The 22,623-nt window shown below is 39.5% G+C and overlaps 1 protein-coding gene across 1 annotated transcript in view; it reads left to right on the top strand.

Moving 5' to 3' along the window:
* The window catches only part of TCERG1L (transcription elongation regulator 1 like), a 215,990-nt gene that overhangs the window by 131,620 nt on the left and 61,747 nt on the right, over positions 1–22,623 (top strand). The window contains 1 exon segment of the mRNA XM_077822856.1: positions 14,307–14,432. Within this exon segment, the coding sequence (XP_077678982.1) occupies positions 14,307–14,432 (126 nt within the window).

A 22,623-nucleotide genomic window follows, 5' to 3' on the forward strand; every position in this document is an offset into this window, starting at 1 on the left:
GGTGGTGAGTTGTTACACACCACCATAAAAAGGACATCATATCCACACACCATGTATAGCTACATGTCAGCGAAAGGCTCTGGCCGAGGTGAGGCATCGGAGAAAGCTTCAGCCTTTCCCCACTGCCTCCCCACTGCCGGAGCCTTTCCCTGCTGTGGGGGAAGCACTCTGGGAGCTCCCTGCTGCTGGAGCCCTTCTCCTGCCACAGGGAAAGTCTTTCCTTGCAGTGAGGAAAGGCTCCAGCAGCCAGGAGCTGACAGAGCCTTTCCCGCTGCCTCCTCCCTGCCAGAGCCTTTCCCCACTACTGGAGTCTTTTCCAGGGAAAGACCCCAGCGGTAGGGAGGCAACAGGACACTATGCTGATAAAAATAGTGGTGTCAACAGGGAGGCATGGCTTGGGTGAGTAGACAGCAGGTAGGATATGCACATGAGCAGTGGTGAGCTGGAGCCGGTTCGCACTGGTTCGCTAGACCCGGCTGTTAAATTTAGAAGCCCTTTTAGAACTGGTTGTTCCTCAGGGTCCGGGGGTGGGGGGGAGTCAAGGAACGCAAGGGGGTTGGATGGGGCAGGAGTCCTGGGGGGTGGGGGTGGGCAACGACCCCCTCATGGGGTGAGGAGGGAACCCGTTGTTAAGATTTTGGCAGCTCATCACTGCACATGAGTACCTATCCAAACCCTTCAGCCATGTCTTTACTTGCCTAAGCCGTGCCTTACAATCTACTCTGCTGTTTCTACCCGTGATAATGGAGCTACACAGCTATGTACACTATACACTGCCAAAAGAAACATGCAGTGTAGATGCACGCTGAGACTGGGCTCCTGGATGGTAGTTCTGAAACAGGGCTGTCAGATGTAATAGACAGTGGGCCTATCCGAGAGATGATTTCCCTCCCCCTTTAAATGGCAATCTGAAAGAATCTCTCCCTATGCAGCCCCCTCTCCCAAGAGGTACTGAATGCATTTTGGTACAGACATGACTGTTCAGGGACTCATTTCTCCCACTCCCCTTTCCCCTGTGTCATTTCTCCTGGTTTTACCACAGGGCTGTAATAATCTGAATGAAGGACAGTGAGGGGCTGGAGGGATAGACGTCTGCTTTGGGGGTATCTGGAGCTTGTTTAAAAACAGCTCTTTGTTGCCACTCCTTCCTGAGCACACTACTCTGCTACAGAGTGGCTGAAAAACTACTCTACAACCCCTGATTCACATTGGGTCTGAGCTGCTGAGTACAGGGAGTCCTCAGACTTATGACGTCCGTCTCACGTCGAACGCCACTTACGACGCTTTTCAACTGACTGCCCGGTTCGCCCCATGGTGCTTGTTTCACCCTTAGGATGCTCGATTTGCATAAAGTGAGCTTGACATCACTTCCTGATTGCGTTATACTGGTTTGGATCTGGAAGGGGTCGCTTCTGATTGGCTTCGAGGCAGCAGGGTAGTTTGTTGCTGGGTAGGGTTGCCTCTCGTTTTTGATTGGCTCCCGGCCCCGGACTCAGCCAATCAGAAAGCTTGAACTGTGATAGGCTGAGGCTCAGCGTCTGTGCCATTCTCCCTGGCTGTCTGAGCTGTGTTGCTGGCATTCAGAGCAGCATATGTGAGTTTATATGTTTACAAAATGCAGTGTACAGTAAATACATTGATGTTGCAACATTAGTCATCTGTAATTCATTTACTACAAAAATCTGGGTTATTGTGGTGAAAATAGTGTATCAAGCCTTGGTTCAGGAACCAATCCCCCATTCATAGGATTGATTCCTATGGGAAAAGCGGTTTCGACTTACAACGTTTCGACTTACAATTTGTTCCTCAGAATTGCTGATTGGTGTCATAAGTCCGAGGACTCCCTGTATAGGTCTGGATGGTATGTTGCCAGCCTCCATAGAAGTAAATGGCTTAATGTCCTTTACCACCTCCTAGTCAGGATTTAGTCCAGCAAATGTAGGCAGGACATTTATTACTGGGAAAACAAAGAATGAACAAATCTGCTATTTATATTTCTAAGGATAAGAGATCATTGGTTACATCTATACTAATTAAGTAATTTATGGTTTGAGGGGGCTAATCCTGTTCCTTGTATAGAGCCTCAGTAGCTGTGGGGATAATACTGGGATAGAATATTCTTCCCATGGGGTGGCTGGTACTTTATGGCTAGTATACCGGTTTGTGACTCCCCACAACAGCAGTGGGAAATGGGCAATGGACTAAGAGGGCCACAGAATCGCTCCCAACCCCACTTTTCCAAATGGGATTTAATAAATCCTAGAGATTAGGCTTCCAGAACACACAGAGTAATTCCCTGTGCATAGTCCCAGAATATATTGGACTATTGATCTCAGCTGGTGATTTCTACCCACCTTCCTCCCCTATACAAAAGAACAACACTGCTCTGCAGCTGAAAGGTCCTCCAGTGAGTGTGGAATAAGGATTTGGATTTTTCCCTGATTCAAAAATCAGTTAGCAGGATTTCTTAAAACAATAAATACATACAAATGTGAGATTTCTGAAAGTCATAAAATAATCATACCATTACTAAAGGAACAGTCTCAAATACATATGTCATTGTATTAGGAGATTAATTAGCCCATTTTTAATTTAACCACATCATTTTAGTCTTGGCCAGATATAATATCACCTAAATTATGTCAATACATTTGTCAAAATGGATGAATCATAATCAGGGATTCATAAAAGTTGGCTCTCTGCACCAGTGATATTATTACAAGTATACTAAGCCATCTGGAAAACCACCTTTTCATAATATTTTTAGAAATTTTCAGAGAAAAATATGTGAACACACATGTATACAATGCATTTAAAAACATTGAATGCCATTTTATAAAAACACACACACACAAAAGTGAGCACTATGCAAAGATATAATTACTCCATGCCCCATTGTGCACCAGATCCAGAACTATTATCTGTTGCTGATTATATTGATGCCAATGATAAGGCGTTATAAAGGGGTGTCCATCCTACCACAGCAGCCTTAGCTGTCAGAAGTGGGCCAGGCTAGGATCTGCAATAGTTTGATGGTCCCTGGACTCTTGTTACCTCTGCTTCCTACTGGGAATGTTTAATTAAAATGGTCACTATTTGGAATTTAATGAAATGGGACTACTCTCATGTTTATAGTTGGGCATGTACCTTGCTGAATTAGGACCACAAAATCTGTTTATCTTTAGATTAATCTTTAATGAAATTACCTACCTAGGTATGGATATATAGGAGTATTATGAATGAAGTCTTATACTGTATGTCCTGGAAAAAAGGAACATTCCTATGTTGCTCCCTTGCCATCAAACTCATTAAACATTCTATACTCCATCTAAATGGGCTGTGAAAATAGCTGTGTCTTAGGTATTAGCCTCCCAGTGAGCAACACCAGGCAGACACATTGGAAGTAATGAAGGAGATCATCCACCCACTCACTTCAGTGAGTTTAGACAGATTTTAGGGTACTAAAGTACTAGCCATTTAAAAAACAAAGTACTCCAAAGTAAGATGTTACTGGAGTCTCTTTTTTTAAAAATGAATAGATCTCTTTGTTCAGGAGTAGTGTTGTGCTAGAATTTGTTAAGTCTGTGTATTCTCCAGACAGTTAAATGACAGGTAGTCTTGATGAGAGTTTACATAAACTGTGCTTCATGAACCCAACTTTTATTCAGAATGACAAACATTTTCAGAGCCTGCATTCTAGTAGTCATAGGACCCTCTTAATCAGAGACTGCAAAACATAGACATGCTCTCTTATTTTACTGAGAGGCATTTGCTGAAACAGCCTCGTTCCCTTCGGATATATAAAAAGTGCATGGTTCAAGCCTATATTATTTTTTCAGACTGGTTAATTGATCTTTTTTCTAGATCAGGGTTTCCCAAACTTGGTTTGCAATTTGTTCAGGGTAAGCCCGTGGTGTGCCACAAGACGCTTTGGCTGGGCATCTGATGCATGCATCCGATGAAGTGGGGTTTAGCCCATGAAACCTTATGCCCAAATAAATTTGTTAGTCTCTAAGGTGCCACAAGTACTCCTCCTCCTTTTCCTGTGTCAAAGGTATCAAACTCATTTGGAGGAGAGGACCAGGTTTCCTGTTTAATTATGGTCCCTGGGCTGGGATATATAATTCAGGACTTCATATTCCTCTCAATCTACAGCAGATCAGTCACCAATGTCACAGCAAGGTTTGCACAGGGATGAAGGGATGAATACAATTTTTATGCAATAACTACATTTTTATTTATTATGCGTGACAATTTTCCCTTGTTGAAGTAAAAATATGCATTGAATTTAATTGACTGCAATTTCAGTCTATTTGTTCAGTCCCTTATTTTCACATTCAGTATCACTCAGTGAGAACTCTCCCACCCCTTTTAAACCAGAATTTTTTGTGCTCATTGTTTCTCCTTCTTCGCAAATGTCTTTTCTCTGTTTTTCTTCCTTTTTTCTGTTCTTACATGTTTCCTCTATTCTTCTCTCTGCATTTTACTCCCTGCAGCAACTACCAATTTCCACCCCTGGACAGCTTCATTCCCACCCTCTTTGCTGATCTTTTGGGGGATGGAACCAGAATAGAATGACATGTCATCACTCGTCTTGAGATTAATAGGGAACAGTGGAGTTCACCTCTTCAAGTCATTGTTTCAGACTGTTTGAAGCCTCAGGCAGAAATTACTTCACATTTGGAGGGTTTCCTCAGCTGCCATGAGGGCTAGAAAATCCTTTAAAAACAGCTGTTATTCTGCACAATATGAATATGTCAGGCACGCTGCTCAGCTACACCCTGGGAACCAGATCCAACCCAACCCAACCCAATCCAAGAGTTGTATGTTTGATACTCTAGTCTGTACTGTTTCTTGAAGGTTAGGGCTATGCTATGTTTCCAAGACTCTAACCTCAGAGTTGTAGCCTTGAGCATAGTTCTCCAACCCTTCTGTGGCTGTATAGTCAAACTCTCTCCCTGGCTACAGGAACCAGGCAGGGGAGCCAGACCACTTCCCCACAACACACACAAACAGAGAAGCAAGAGCTGCCATAACAAGATAATAAGACACTGCCAGTTCTAGGCACCCAGCAAGGAGCCAGCACCCCAGGCAGAGGATCCCTCAGCTGACAGCAGAACTCCCCATCCCCAGACAGGAAACAAACACCTCAACTGCAGACCTCCACCCAGTCCTGGACCAGGGGCAGAGCCCCAAGGAGCTGTCAGAGTTACCTGGATACTGCCCCGAGACGATACCAGAGCCAGTCTGGATAATAGAGAATGCTATGTTCCTAAAGCTCATTCCATGCTGCAACCATGTCAGTCTTAAGTTCTGGTATTCAGGATGTTTTCTGTCATTTATATAAATAAGGTAATATGTATTCTTCAAATATGCAAATCAGGACATTGATTCATTTGCAATAACTCTTCAGATTTCTGAACCTCCAGCAGATATGGTCTCATTGCTTCCAGTAATGTTTCCCTGAGCATAGTTCCACTTACACACAAGTTGCTTGTATTTTTTAAATAAATGTTGAATACTTCATTATCATTTTGCAACACAATATTCCTTAACTTAATCATAAAATGCTCACTGTAGATGTGAGTGTGTGTTAGGTTCTTTGTGGTTTGTGCTTAGGTAATATTCCGTTCCTGAAGGTTATATTAAGTTCATTTTGACAGCTTATGTTACATTATGACATAAAACCAAATCCTTAGTGCTTATCTAACATTTGCATACCAAAGCAATCTATTGCAAAGATTGCTTTTTTTATGATCATGAAGTGCTAAAAATCACAAATATTTATTCCTTAAAGGATATGATTCAAGTGTATTGGGATGGGCACAAGATACACTTAAACTGAACAAGGGAACATGGTTCATACACATGAAAAAAAAAAAAAGCCTGAATGAATTGGATGAGAGATGTGAACTAATTTTTTCATTTGTGGTGAGAGCTGCACTATTAATTTTATTGTAACTAAATGTGAAAATAAATCATCATCGAGAAAAGAGCTAAAGAGACAATGAAATATAGAGAATTATGTCTGAACATACAACACACATGTTGACAGAATGAATAGAATGAACCGCTCAAAAGGTGCATGTATATAAATCATATGGCAAGCTATAAAGAAATAATGAAATATATACCATAACAAATACAGTTACACCGATTTCCAAAGTTAGGCATACATAATTGTATTATGTATTTATGCATCCCTAATTTTTGTATGCAGATGCCTGATGTGCCTAGACATCTCACCATTTGTGTGCATATATGTGTGAGCATTTTGCATGCCTAGCTTTGAATTGCTGGCTCATTCATATCTCAGACTATGTGTGGTTAATGTGACAGATATGGCAGCTTCCTTTAATATCTTTGAGACACATTTTTAAATTAGGTTTTGGAGTCCATTGTATTAAATCAAAAAGTTATGTATTATTGTGGGCCTGGATGATCAGAGGACTATATTGAACAATATAGCAGACAAGAATGAACTTTGGTACAATATGTGTGTAGTCAATTTCCTGGGGAATATCTAGGGAGAAGTGAATGCAAATTCTCTCCCTCCTGCCAACTGTTATGCAAAAACCCAGCTCTTTGAAGCTATGCCCTGAGAAGAGGGTCTGTTGATTACCTGTTCCCAGGGTCCCAAGATCAAAGGCCCAAACTGTATAAAGGAGTGACACACAAATACACCGGTATGCTTGTTCTGAGCTGAAGTTGTTATGAATTTGTGATCACATAAAAAAACCTTTGATGGGGTTTGAAGGACTGACACCTGCCAGAACCTGAGGTTGGAGTTGAGGTGATCTCTGGTAAACTTATTAACATGTATTAACAGGGTCTTCTATGGTTTTATATATTTTTTTCTGTAATGTAACATTAAGAATAAATCTGCTTGCTTAGAAAGGGCTGTATAGTAATTTATGCTTGTAGGTAATTACACCGTTTGTAGCCTCTGGAGAGAGAGACAAGTATAGAGCCTTAGGCAGTGTGACTTGGTAGGGAACTCAGTGTTCACAGGGAATTGTGCAGCATGGGAAAACCCTGGTCAGGAGAGGGGAGAGAGAGAGAGGGAGATGGGTCTCTGCCCAAGAGAGGTGGCAGCTGAGAAGTCAGGAGCCTGGAGTGGGTGCCGTTGCTGGACCACAAAGGGGGAATAGAAGTGCAGTTGCACTGAATTGTGGTAGTCAAGATAGCCATGGAATGATTTTCTTTGTTCCTGCAAACATGAAATAAATTGCAAGCCACAGGATGGCACTGCACTAGTTTTACATTTGTGACTTTCTCATATGCATTCTAAAGTAGTTTTCATAAAGTTCTAGTTTTTTTTTTCTTTAGGGTGCCTTGTAAGTCATGGTGGCTAAGCCATGACTGGGGTTCAGGTTTTGGGTCAGATTGCTGTTCTCTCAAGATTTTGGCCCAAAACTATGGAACTCTCTTCAGACGAGCTGTTCTTGTTAGATTTGGAGCATTTGGTGCTGTATCTGAACTGAATCCAACTTAGAAAGAAAACCACAGAGAAAGATTTAGATCTTCAGATAGGAACCCGAATCTCCTCCTTCTCCTGCAAAATAAATGATGCGAAGGGATAGACTTGGGGTTCTAATTCAAGTTCATGTCTAATATTTTTTTAATTTTGTTCTCCAAATGGAAATACTTCCATTGCTTTTCACTATAGGAAATGAGAATAATTGTTGTAAGTGCTTATAATGATATTTCAGCTCATCAACAGCAGCAAAGCTGTGACTAAGGACTTCAGTGCATTTCTAAAAAGATTAAATCAGTGTGGGCAATCAGAAATGAGTTATTTTGATTACTTTTTTATATAAATCTGTGGTTTGAGGGTGTCAAAGTTGAAATAACTATAAAGGAAGAGAGGATATCAAACTTCAGGTGATCTGGGCTCAATCCTGCACTCATTGACATCAATGGCAAAGCTCCCATTAACTTCAGAGGTTCAGGATCAGGCCCAATATATACATTAAATGATATCTTATCTCTGTCAAGGTCACCTGATCAATGCATTAGTTCCATATGGTGGAGGTGTGGGATTGGCCACATGTATCAGACCTGAGTTCAAACCCTTTCTTAGCTCACAAGCAGAAAGGTGGTCTCATCTTAATTGCCATTTGTCTACATCATTGAACCACTACTCAGGTTATCATAATTGGAAGTCATTGTAAATATTGAAGAACCTAGGCAAAGCTATGTGGAGGAACACAAGCATTATCAGTAAATTGTAATGAACACTAAGTTCACTCTCATGTTAAACAAACAAACAAACAAAAAAAAAACAAACCCAGCAGCTGCAAACCTTCCAGCAGGAAAATAATTTGACTTTCTATATTCTTTTCATAGACTAGACTTTCATCAGTTACTCAGATGTTTTTTTTATCATCTGTCTGGGGTGAATTCAGATATATACTATAGACACTAGCCACTCTGATGTCTCTCAGTCAAAGGCAAAAACTGGTACAGTGAGGTATAAATTCCATGGCAAAAGGCAAGCATCGTTTCTGCTCTTGTCTTCCGTGGGTTTTGCATTAGGGAGCAGTTCTAATGGCTTGTGTTTGTGGAGGAGTTGTGCTGGTGGGAGAATATCCGTAGAACTACTCCATCAATTGATGCACCGGCCACACTGGGCATAGCCACTTTCCAGACAGTGGCTCCAATTTCAGTATAAGATATCGTGTTTACATTGCACATCCACAGCCTTCTCTTTTGGAATATGGTCTGCCACTAGGGAATAACCCAGCAGTATAGTGTAGTATGGACTTTCAGGGAATTTGGCTCCTAGAGTCTGCCTGGAAATTACAGAGAAATATTAAAATGTTGATAATATGAGAGAACAAAACATGACATTTTCTCTCTAACTTTCTTAATGAAGCTTGTCATTATCTTGAAAATGACCCTTTTCAATAAATTCAAACTAGTTATCTAGCCTTCCCTGTCTATTCCTTCCTAAGGGAGATAACAAGAAACTCATTATGTACATATTGATTCTTGCCTCACCCAAATTAGAAGAGTCTAGAAGAGTGAATATCATTGTAACCTGTTTCTCTAATTGTTTAAAGTGATAGGAAAAATATTTCCTCCTTGTTATCATTAATACTATTTTACAAAGCTAAAGGAAACAATCTAAAATGGCGTCCCCTGTTCTATAATAAATATTATATATTTAGTTTCTGAACATGCTTATGTAGTATAAATCATAGCAATTATCGTTTAAGAAATGGTTTTCCAATAAATGTGAAACAAGATTTTACTCAATATGTCAGAGGATATGGTGGGAAGGCTTTGTAAGACAGAGGGACACCTTATATGAGTGATCTTCTGTGGAGATTTCTTATATATTCAGAGACACCTGAGACTCAGATGGTAGAACCCTTGTGAGCAGTGGTTGTTCCTCAGAGCTACTTTGTCTTCTAAAACAACGAGGAGTTCTAAGTGTTCTCTCACTGATTTTTGAATGTTATAATTCCTGATGCAGAGGGGCATTGCTCCAGTAGGAGAACACTTCAATCTCCCTGGTTACTCAGTAACAGAACTAAAAGTAGCAATTCTTCAACAAAAAAACTTCAAAACCTGACTCCAACATGAAACTGCAGAACCAAAATTAATTTGCAAACTGGACACCATCAAATTAGGCCTGAATAAAGACTGGGAGTGGTTGGGTCATTACAAAAGCTAGCCCTAACTTCTCCCATACTAATTTCTCCCTACTGTTACTCACACCTTTTTGTCAACTGTTTGAAATGGGCCACTCTCATTACCACTACAAAAGTTATTTTTCCTCCCCTGGTATCCTGCTGTTAATTGAATTGTCTTGTTAGGCTGAACTCACACTTGGTAACGAAACTCCCATCTTTTCACGTATTTATACCTGCTACTGTATTTTCCACTCCATACATCTGATGAAGTGGGTTCTAGCCCACGAAAGCTTATGCCCAGATAAATTTGTTAGTCTCTAAGGTGCCACAAGGACTCCTCGTTGTTTTTGCTGATACAGACTAACACGGCTACCACTCTGACATTTATCTTCTAAGATCCTGTTCTTTTAAAAATTAATATAAGTATTGTCATTGTCTTCAATAGGAGCAGAGGCAGGCCTTAAAAAAGTAATCACCACCTGAATCTCCTCGAACTGAAGAATGGTTTGATATCTTGTTAGTGATTGCCAAGTTCAAAGGCTTCTATATTTAGTAAAACACTATTTAAGGTGCCTATTATTATGGTATCTAATTAATCTCTTCCGTATGATCTATTTTGGAGACTTCCATTAGTGTCTCTGTATTAAATTAATTACAGTACATTGCAAAGTGATTCCTTGCTCATGCTACTCAGATGTCTTGTAGGAATTTCTTGTTACTGATTTAATGACTAAAAATAAGAAGGGATAATGAAATGCTTCTTTACTGGAGTGTTTCCCACAGCTGCTGGCAATTAAACTTTTTTGCATTTCCCTCAAGTAACCCTACTGGCTCATCAAGGGTAATTGCTAGCAGGCAACTATTCTCCCAAAGGGATGAGGGTAGCAGGAAGAAGACTGTGGACTGTTTTAGTTAGGAGGTTAAGCAGACCAGAGAGGTCTTCTGGTGTCATCGACTCTCCTATCCCTTTTGCTCTGCCAAACGTTTCCAGCCTAGGCTGTTCATTTGACCGCTTCTTCCGCAATCATTTCCTTGCTTTATTCCATGCTTCCCCTTGTGCTTGGAAAGCCCTCCTGGATTAGTCCACAATGCCACTGCCCTCTCATCTTTCATATCCCTTAAGACACACATCTGTTCTGATGCCTACAAGAAATCAGCCAACCATGCATGGCTAGATTGTACAGCAGTTAGGGATAGCTAATTGTATTTAGTATTTCAGATGATTTTGAACCACCATGAGCTATGCAACCATGTGATCTTATTTCTATTACCATCACAACATCTGGACCCTTCCCTCCTGGTGTTTTTCACACTTACTTGTGTGTCAGTACAACATTAAGTGCAATGGGGTGCCAGTCCTGATGTGGTCCTTTGGATGCTACCGCAATACAAAGATAAAAGTGCTCCTTAATGTATAATGCATTCCTTTTCCATGTATTGCATGATTTAAGGCTTTTTGCTCCTGTTTGAATCCTGTTTGATGTAAATCTTTGTTTCATATGGAAGACTTGCAGAGTCCCTTTCCTTCCTGCTGCACTAGCTCCCAAGGTATGTCGAAAAACAGTGCCATTGACATGCAGCTACTTTTGGATCCGAAGATAACCCCACCATTACCACCGCACAGCATGAACAGAACACAGGCCCAACTCCTATTATAGAAAAGTGCTATTAGATCATTAATGTACTCATGAAGCAGACATGCCTCACATTTTAAGATCTCAGCTGAAAGTCCCTCGCGCAGAGTACACACATGCACAGTATGCAATTTATCAACCTCAGAAGGTTGAAGGGCTGGAATTGACTCTGTGGTTAAAGGAAACTATGTATTCCAAAACTATGTACTACTAATATGCCAGTAGTTTTAAGTGCCAATAGCAAAAGCAGCATACTCATCACTTCTGACCCCAAAATAACTATCCATCTACATAGGTTCAGATCCTTGCTCCTCAATAACTCTGATAGTTCCACAATGCTCTCAGCACATTTGGACTCTCATTTGGTCTATGATTGTCCTGTATTCCTGATGTCAATTAGAGCTGGAAAGCATCCCTGCTGGGCTGGTGCCACTCCTATCTGCATTGCTTTCACAACACAAAAATGAAACAAAGTTGAAATGACTAAATCACCTTACCTCTATCCTGTGCCATGTTATGATGTCTTGGAGCCATCCTGGTTTATAGTAGTTTATATTGTAAAAATGCATCACCGGCAGTATTCACTGAACTGAAAAAATCTATCCCATCCTTTTAATGCCTTAAATAACTCCTAGCACTTTCTCAAGTACCTGTCATTTTTGGCAGAGCTTTTATTTGTTTGTTTGTTTGTTTATTTTTCCTAGGTGGTTCCTTTGTAATTTTAACCCTTAATAAGAACTTTTCCTTTCTAGTTCTATAAAGCATTATTACTTTAATAAATTATACATTTTTGCCACTTCTGTTGCAGTAAAAGATCAAGTCTTATAAAAAATGAAGCACCATTAAAATGACTTACTGTGTTTTTTAAATCCTCTTCACCTGTGAGCAAGGTAGACCTCATGGTGCTGGTTTATAGCCTAAAATTCAGTGCTCATTTGGGAAAATGTAATTGATAATAGGAGAAACAATGTATTAAACTAGCAACTTTATAACCTTTTAACTGGAAAAGACAGTAAATATTAGTCAGTGATCTTGGAGATGTACTTTTGTAGAGATTCTGGGCCCAGATCATGCATGCCCAAGTCTGTGCATGGGGATCTTCCACTGCTTCAGAGTGGAGGTGGGACACCTCTGTGGTATAGTCCCCAGACTCCATGTTGAAAGGTGGATATGGGTGTTAAGCGTTGTTCCCACCAACAGGAAACCAATTAAAGTTAAAGCAGCCTGAATACGCATTACATTTTTAGCAGACTCCTCTGTGCTGTAGAAACCCCTTCAGTAGTTGAAGAGTCTGTGACAAGTAAAAGAGACCCTTTTTTAAAGAGGCAGTTTATCCCTATTGCGAGCCAGAACCCCATTTGTGACAGGATCATTTTAAACTGTGCAACAGGAATCAATGGGACTTTCCCTTGGTCCTAGCCCTTCCCATGTTGGGTGAGGACAATCTGTGCCTTAGAAACTAGAGATGGACAAAGCCTACAGATCAAATCACCCACTTCATCGCTCTGCCATAGGTCACTACAATACATTCCCAGAGTTTGCCAAAGGTGTAAGTGATTCAATTACTGTGGCTTGCACCACTTTCTGGGGCAGTGTCTCTCAGTCGAATAATAGATCTCACTGTTGTCTCCTGAATATCAAAGCTGGAGGAGCTGGGGGACAGTTACTGGACTTTCAACAGGAGTAGTTTATTCTATTCTCGTTGCATGAGCAGCTTATATAAAATCCGTTAGGGGATATATATGCTAAGATGTGTGACCCTTTGAACATGCCAAGTCTCTTCAATTGTCTGTGGCTAGGATGCATTATGTATCTTTGACAACTGAGTTCTAAAGTACTTGTGGTGCCAGTTATAGCATGTAAAAGTCCTAACATTTTTGTATATGCTTATTTATATCTCAGATATGAATAAGAAATACCGGACTGAGTTGCCACCAATGGTATAAACAGTCACAAATAGTAGTTTTTAAGGAATAAGTCTGATTTAAGATATATCATTTATTTTGTGAATTGGTGGTTATAGTCAACAGTATGATCAATATTTTATATGTTGTTAATAGTTTTGCTTATTAACCTTCCCTCAAAAACTTGTAATCAGCGATTCAAAAGACTCCAAGTGTGTTTATGGAGTTTTTATGGAATGTTTGTGTATTCCTGCTACAATAAAGAGCAAGTACTACAGAAATATTCCCCACGAACTACTGTATAACATAGAAAAACGGGGGTTGACAGCTACCCCAACTACAGTTATATATTCAATGAAGCAAAAGACTGGAAAAATCTGGTCATATTGCATCATGCTTGGCCAGAGTAGACATTATATGAGTAAACTCACACATAGCTCAAAATTAATGCTTAAATTTTAACAATGAATTTTGCAGTAGCTCTAAATTGAAATGTATCTTAAAGACTAAGTAGCTCAGTTTTAATTAGCATAGATTTAGCAATAGAGCTGAGCGACAGTGACTAATTCATCATAAATATTGTATTTGATTCATTTAGACTTTTTCAGTTTTTGAATTGTGTGAGAAAATTGTGATTTTCTTGGATGTACTCTTGTTTTAAATCATTTGCCAAATAATTTTGGAGAATAATTCTTGTCCAGAAGCAGTTCATTGTGAGGAATCCATATTAGAAAATAGAGCTGTGTTGGTTAGTTCTGATGGGCAAATAGGTTATTTGGTGTATTCTGTTCCTTGATTGGATGAGCATATCCCTGAAAATTTGTTTCCTGGTAAAACTGTTCCATATGAACTAATTCAGAATCACCTTCTGTGATTACTCTCAAATATTTGCTTAAAATTCACTGTCTCTATGAACAAACACAAAAAGGGGCATGAACACAGTGAAAATAGATTAGTTTAAACATTCAAATGATTATTCACAAAAATGTTTTGAAGTATTTGCCCAGTTATATTTAATGACAACTGAATAAGGTCATTTTAAAATTAGATTTCACATGCAAAGTAGATTTTTAGTAAATGTATCTAGTGCGGAAAAAAGTAATGTTTTCCTTATTGTCTGTATGCAGGTGCTGCTTCTAGAGTGGATGCTCATATGACTCCTTTGATGCCAACGCAAGTCACCAGGGTTGCTGCTGTATCTACGCCAGCTGTGACTTTCATGGCAACCAATTTCATGGATCAGACATTAACAGGTGTGTGTATGTTCCAGTGTACTTACTATATTACTAAACCATATGCTCCACATTTGTGTACTTGCAACCAAATCGAATTTCCCATACTGCATAGTAATGCAAAACTTTGAAAAAAATTCTGTGCAAATGCTACAGAATTTACTCTGGTTATTTATGAGCTTGTTCAAAATATTTTAGATCCTGTTTTCCCTGCCTGGCACTTGGCAACAGCTTTGCATTTGGTGGTGCAAAAGATTAATTTCTGGAGCCATCATGAGGCCTCCCATGTTCCACGTCAGTAGTGTTCACAGGCATTGCAGATGTAATATAACCACGTTGTCATAGTTGGTCTGTGGAGTCAGACTGTCTGAAGCCGCATGTGCCCCACTGATCCAAGTATTGTGCCCACAGCCATCTAAATGTGCATGTGTTTGTAGGTGAAAGGATGTGGCTGGAAGGAGGGGAACTGGTCCTTCCCAAACGTGTGAGAGAGCCTTGAGGATTTGTCTCAATTCACTTTTACACATGGCAAGTCATGGTTAAATGGAGACTGGAAGTTGATGTGAAATTGTAATTATGTTTTCCGAACTACGTGAAATACTGACTGCCTGACCATGAATACAGTTGCACTTTAGTGGAGGATGACTGATTTTGGACTAAGCAAAGTGATTTCTCTTCCTTATTAGAATGAGGGGGTGAATTGAGCTGAGGCACCTCAAGATGCTGGAAGAACATATAAGCCATAGGTTCTCCAGCTTGTCCATATCCTGAACCCGTGTTACAACAGAAAAAAGTTTCAGGAACTCCCCTCCCCTGTCTAGCATAAAGGAAGAGAAAGTGGTTGCAGCTCCCCCCCACCCTCCCACCCCTTGGACATGTTGGTAAGCACATGTTCTTGGGCATATTTTTTTGAGAAATACTGAGGCCTATTCAAGAATTAATAATTTCTTGTCCTGGTATAATTATATCAGATCTCTTATGTTTAAGCAATATTAGCACAAAAAATGTGTTGCACTAGGAGCTGTAGAATGACATGGTCACATTTCAGCAGCTGATCTACTTTTTCATGCTCAGAAATTACGGTGCAGCCATGTTCAAGTCATCTAAATTGTGCTGGTAAAATACACACGGGATAAAAATTAAGGTCAGAAGTAGGCTGGGCTGAAGGTTTGTCCTATGGAATTGATAATTATGGGCTGTTCTACACAAATACATTAATGGAATCATAGGTTCCCCTGAAGAGGAGAGTTGCCTGTTTTCTTGTTACATCTGTCCCCAGAAAAGATCTTCTGATTTATTTGTGATTGCACTGAATATTCTCTCTGTCTGTCTTTCTTACACATGTAGACACACAGTTTTCAGGCATTAGTCATATTTTCATTGTGATATATTTTGGAAAACTTCAGAGAAGTGTGTGTGTGTTTCCTTTTTGATATATTTCAACTCAGGTGTGTTTATCTTTCTTCAGTCATTATCTACTCTTCAGAAGTTTAGTTGCTTTCATTACCTGCACAGTTATGTTGCTTGGAGACCCAAAAAATCTGTGTATGTGAATCATTAAGAATGAGGGGACTGTGCTAAATTGTGTTATGTTTCCTTACTGAAAGCAAATTCTTTGGCGTAAATAGACTCTAATACTTTTTAAGGAATGAATTGAAAGTAAGATCAAAGTTTACTCAGAGTCTTTCAGAAATGTAGTTGTGTAGCCAATTGCAGGTGGGTAACAAGATTTCTAGTTGTTCTGAGACCCCGTTAATAACCTTCCTATTGACAGACTGAAAAACAACCAACCTCCCCATTTTATCCATAATAATGTTTGGTGATTTGATTGTATAGAGCCTTTTTGTGACTATCAATATTTTCTGTAAGTCTGGTATGACATTTGTTCAATAGGTTTCCTCAATCAAACGAGCACTGTTGCACCAGGCTCATTGAAATGTCATAGGTGTAGAAAACCAATCATATTTTTCCACTTACCCATGTAATGTAAATAAGATGAGCATTATACTTTTGCTTCCAGTTTTTTCTTAAACTCATTCATCTTTCCCAGTTTTTCTTGTTTGATTTTCTGGTAATTTCACTGAAGGAAAGCCATGCCATGAGTTATTCTTTAATATTATCCAAGGTGACACAACAGTATTTCCATGGGTTACTACAGGTTAGCACTTTCAGTGGTCTTTGTCTTCAGTGGAAAAATCAAATTAATAACAATAAGCAATAACAATTCACAATTATACAGGGCCTTTCATCCACTAATCTCAAAGTGCTTTACAAGGTGGGTAAACATGATTGTCCTCATTTTGCAGAGGAGTCACAGAAAGGTGAAATGACTTGCCCCAGGTCACAAAGTGACTCAGTAACAGAGCAGAGAACCCAGATCTCTTACCTTCCAGTGTGTTGCCATATCAAAGTTTCTGTTTGAAGAAATATAGAAGAAGGTGGCATGCACAAGAACTGTGCACTGGTTTCTTGATTGTTGAAAGGGCTTCTAGGCTATAAAATATTAGATTACACCTACCTGTGGACCATTTTGTTCCCTTTCTCCCCCGGCTCCGATCCATCCATATGTGGTAGGGAAACTCCATCTATAGATCTCCCTTTCTTTCCATTGAAAGTGTGCTGGAGCTTATTGGACCTTGCCTGCCTGGACTCTAGAAAGAAGCAAAGAGAGGGAAAGCAGTATATCACTGTGAGGTGTTTGTAAAGGAGTCAGAGGAGCCTCCATTTTAAAAGTTCCCATCTGTGCAAGATACAGAACAAAGTGGAGAGAAAACTACCCTGAGATGAAAACATCCCTAAAAAGGTCAGAATTTGAATCTTTATAAAACAAAACAAAACATAAACCTTCCGGGGAACTAGATTTATCTTTCTTAGTGGTGCAATGTATCATATATGTATCGTCTAGCTAGGGCGGTAATTGTGCTGTGCTGCCTTTGTGTATTCTGACTGTACTAAAGTAGTTCTTTATATTGTTGCCAAGTTTGAACATTTTCAGACCTTGTGGAAATGCATAAATGAAGTGATCTCTAAAGGCAAATAATTAAAATGGATAGAAGGAAATACTTTCCTACACAGTGTGTAACTAATCTGTGGAAATTCACTGCCATGGGCAAATAGTTTGGGGGAATCCAAAAAGCAATAGATCTTTTAACATTTGCAACCACACGTCCAAGTGTCAAAATGTCACAAGGATTATCAACTCTCATGCCGGGCATATAATTTGGGGAGATACAAAAGGGAAGATATAGTGTAACATCTACTTTTCCCCACAGAACACTGTTGCATAACTGAGCTAGTGCTCTGAGTGAACTTTTCCCTGAAACATCAAGTACTTGCCACTGTGGTAGCCAAGGTACCAAAAAAGGGCCCTGATTCTGAAAAAGACTGAAGTTTGTGCCTAAATTCATGTATGTGAGTGGTTCCATTGACTTACGTAGATAGGGGTACTTACATCTATAAAGTTAGTCATATGTTTTTATATTAGTAAGATCAGGGACTAGACACAAACCGGTGAGATCTGGTCTGGTACAGCTATGTTTCTCTGGTAATTATGTTTCATAACCATACATATTTTAATCATTCAATGACCAATACTAAATATACCTTTCCTTATCGTGACTGTCATTGACAGAGGGGAGCTACATTGTCTGTAGGCAAAAATATAGTAAAACTGTGATAATTCAAATGTCACGGGGGATAGGTGAATACATTAGAGTATTGAGGTTCTATAACTGAGGAGAATTTGAATGTGATTAATAGACTTTGGGAGTATGACCCTGTTTTAGAGAATACAAAGTTTCAGATAACTCGAGTGCATTTAATCCAGATTTTACTGTACTGTAATGACAGATTCACTAGCCTCACTCACTAGAACATTTTTAATTAAGATTATATTCACCACAAATATTCTGTAGAACACTGTACAACAATCTACACAGATAATACTGATTTTTTTCCTCCATCACAAGTAACACTTAATGGCCCATTAGTAGCTTTTCCTTCTGTCAAAATATAACTCTAATTAAGGGATTTTACAAAGGTGATAGTCACAGCATAATAAAACTCACTTTCTTGAGTCAATGCTAAAACAAGAGAGATGGTCCTCTGAAAAGTTCATTCATTTATTAGACTTACTAAGAGAAGTGATCTATCACTAATCGCATACAAATACAGTATGCTTAGTTATTTGAACTAGATTGCAACTGGTAAAGCCCCATCTAAATTCTAGAAATACCTTTAAAATCATTAGGGCAGATATGTTTTATCAAAATGAGCTATATCTCTAAATTTTCTGTTAGCAGTTGGGATTGGGAACTATTTCATTCTATTCTGTGCTAATCTATTCTGTTTTACATAGGTTCTTATACCACTATCATTACTGCAGTATCTGAGTACCTTTCTCTAGTGTATTAAGTAATGTGACTAACAGCTGTCACATGTAGTTTGTTCTTTCTCTCCCCCTCTTCCTGGGAGAAGAATTGGGTGTTCGGTGTAGTGTTTTATTTTAGTAAAGTTTTATGTGTTTAAAAAAATGTATGTATTGTACTTAAAACAGAAGATGGTGAGGTTTGTGATAGCCCTTCATTCCTGGAGGAGTTAATTCCACAGTCTGACCGGCCCACAGGAAAGCTCTATCTCCTTCACAAATGAGTGTTATCCTTGTGGTAGAAAGTCCTGTTGCACCTGAGAAGCAGAGTTGTTAACCACAACAGTCCCCATCCCAGAAGTTTAGGTGATCTAAAAGATACTCTGAGCCCACACCACTGAAAACTTTGAAAATTAGGACCACTATGTTAAACTGGATATTGTCTCGGAAGTCAGCATAGAGTGGAAGATAGCATGTCAACAAGAATTAGCAAAGGGCTGAATTACAGCCTAGAGACTAGCTTGAACTGTTTTTCTTCTGTCTTGCAAAAGAGTGTAGGAAGGATCCAGGGAGTGAGAGGGGTAGTATGATGAAATGAGAGAAGACATGTGGGAAGGGAAATAATATATATGGCTTTATAGATGCAAGAACTGGATGATAATAATGCTGTCTAAGGAATCTCGTATCTGAGGGTCAGCATATAAGATGGTGTAAATAAGACATACTCTATAGTTTTCATTCATGCTTTCCTGCTTTACCACCAACTGAGGATATGGTCCTGAATCATTACAGTTAATTAACATAAATGATAGGAATAGCATGCATTCACATGAATGCTGCGTTTCCCACTTGGGTTTGTTTTCCCCTCTTGGTTAAATACGTAGCTCAGTATGGTCCTATTTTTAATAACGTGTACAGACATTAGCACATACTATTAGCAACCAAAATAATGTTGCTGATACAACTTTTACTTTTACACTTTAAAAATATATTATTTATTCAACTCAATCTGCAAAAAGTTGGAGAAACCAGTCATTGTTTTTGCAGTTTCCAGTATACCAGTAGGTGGCAGTAAAGAAACTACAGCAGTATATCATTGTTAATTAAGATGATAATTTAAAAAAAAATGTCTGATTATGCTGAAAATATATAATGGCATCATTAGTGTATACTGTGGAATATGTTATACAGTTATTTCAAATTGAAGCGGGAAAGGAATTGATTAAAAGGAGAAGAACTGTAGAAGAGAAGTATACCAACTGGAAGAGAGGGTAAACATGCATCTTGTTTGATATCCTTCATTTCAGTAGAAAAGATAAATCTTCGAGGTGCTCTGTTAAGATTCCCCATTTTTGCAGCTCAGGCTTCTTTCCCACTGTGTAGAGTAGCTTCTCTAAACCTTACTTTCCTATTTGACAAATCCAATTCTAATGGATTGTTTTTCTAGTTCATAGGCTGCTTCATTAGTTCAACAAGACTTGAGCTGAAAGAATAATTCTCAGCTAGCTGTGCTCTAGTTCTACTGCAATTTCTTGGGTCAAATGCAAGGATCACTTGGCTGAAATTCTATGTCCTATGCTGTACAGAAAGTTAGAATAGAGGTTTCTGAGGATTTCTTTTGGCCTTAAAATCAGTGAAACATGCAATGTGTCTGGTGAAGTTAGCCCTTTTCCTGTTCATGAATGGTCTGTTGTCAGAATGTTGAATTCCTTCACTATTCAAAACTGTTTTGCAAATGTCTTGTGTAAACGTATTGTCACATGTGGTCTCTCACACGGGCAGACCTAGCACTTGGAGTGGGTCATGGGTGGGCAGACCTAGTACTTGGAGCCAGAGTCCACAGTCTCAGGACAGGAGTCAAGAGTCAGCTGGGTCAGGCTGCTAGAAGGTTAGATGCAGGAGGCAAACTGGAGATCAGAATCACAAGTTGGGAACCAGAATCAGGCCAGGTCAGGATACCAGGGGGTTAGAGACAGGAGACAAACTGGAAGTTGGGAACCACAAGTTGGATGCCAGGAGTCAAGTCTGGGAAGCAGGGATGGGTAGCAGGAGCAGGAAGCATGAGGCATACAGTCTAGAACAGCTAGACTGTTCAGATAGCTTCCTTTTGCTGCTGCTGGCTTAAGTGGGGCCAGTGGGCCAATCAGCTGCTCTGGGACTCCACCAATTGGACCTCAGGGATGGAACTTTACAATAGAGCTGGGCTTCATGGGTCCCAGGTAAGCTGTTGTCAGGCAGAAGGTTGGAGAGTCACTGTTCCCATGAAACTTGTGGGCCCAGGTTTGAGACCCATGGGTCATGACACGTATTTTATTGTGATTGCTTATGACCTGTTTCCTGGGAGGATTCATGTAAGTGTTCTGTTCTCACAATCTTCTGTTTTTTGTATATGATTTGTCAGCTAAATCATGTATTGTTATATCGGTTCTCTAATTGGATGATACACGGGGCGATTTTTAAAGGAACAAAGGGGGAATAGATACCTAAGTATCTTTCACTGGCAGTCTGTTACCAACCATCCCTTTAGAGATGATCTTGAAGATTCAAATACAGTTGGATATTTATATGGATATCAACAATATCCAGAATTATAATTAATGGCAACAAATTTTGGAAGGGATATTAAACTTTGTGTTTTAGGACTTAAGCCAAGATCCAACTGTTAGAGGACAGGATGAGAAACATGTGAGAGGCAGGTCATCCCATCTCTGTCTCCTAGGGGAGGAGGGCCATCTTACATCTTCCTCTGAAGCATCTGGAGCTGGCCACTCTAAGAACCAGGATCCTGTACTAGATGGACGTTGGGTCTAATCCAGTTTGGCAATTCTTATGTTCCTATGAAAATTTTGCAGAAAATCTTTAAAAAGCGAGCATGGGACCTAATTTAATTATCTTGGCTTTTGATTCTCCCATAGTTAGAAGGGGAGAACTTCAGAGTGAGTAAGAAAGCAGGAGATGATTCATAGATTCTAAGGTCTGAAGGGACCATTGTGATTATCTGCCTAGTCTGCCCTTCTGTAGAACCCAGACCATAGAACTTTCACAAAATAATTCTAGAAAAACATACAATCTTGCACACACACACACCCAAAAATTCTAATCTTGAATGTTACCATCCTGGATCATACTTCCCACCACCCCATTCCCATGAGTAGGACTATAGAATTTGGGGACATTTTAAAGCTTTTCAATTCCTCCTTTCCACAAGGAAAAGCATTACATTTGGCTATATATGTGGAATGTAACAACCAGGTTACTTCTGACAGAAGAAAAGAGAGAGAGACACAAAGGACTTGAAGCTATACTTATTGCTTAACATTCAATTCCCTCTTATTTCTTTCACACAAAATCATTGTGCTTTGTGAGTATGTGTGTAATCCTACCTGCAGAAGAGTGCAGTCACATATTTTCCATTTAAGTATATTGCACCGGTGCCAGGATTCTGTCAGGAGTGGGAGATATTTGGGTGAAGGGAAGGTTAGGTGCCCATATATACAAAAATACAGTTCCCTTGACTGAATTTGTAGGCCTCCATTTTCTGTCACCATTCACCAATGTCAGTATCTCAGCAGAAATTTAGTAATCATATGTGCTCTCAGTCTTAGCTGCTTGGGATGTAGTCATGTCTTTGTGTATCTCATTTGATTAGTTCATGCAATTTCAGGTCTATGAACAAGATGTTGAGGATATGCTGAGTTAAGTGTTCCATCCCATATGCAACAATATTTCATATATGTACCAAGTGAATTTATTATATTTACCAATTAAATTACAACTGTGACTATTTAAACTTAGTAATGCTTTCTTTCTTTCCTTTGAGCTACTCACACAAACTTATAAATATAT

This window comes from Eretmochelys imbricata, chromosome 7 (assembly GCF_965152235.1).
Source record: "Eretmochelys imbricata isolate rEreImb1 chromosome 7, rEreImb1.hap1, whole genome shotgun sequence".
Classification (NCBI taxonomy): domain Eukaryota; kingdom Metazoa; phylum Chordata; order Testudines; family Cheloniidae; genus Eretmochelys; species Eretmochelys imbricata.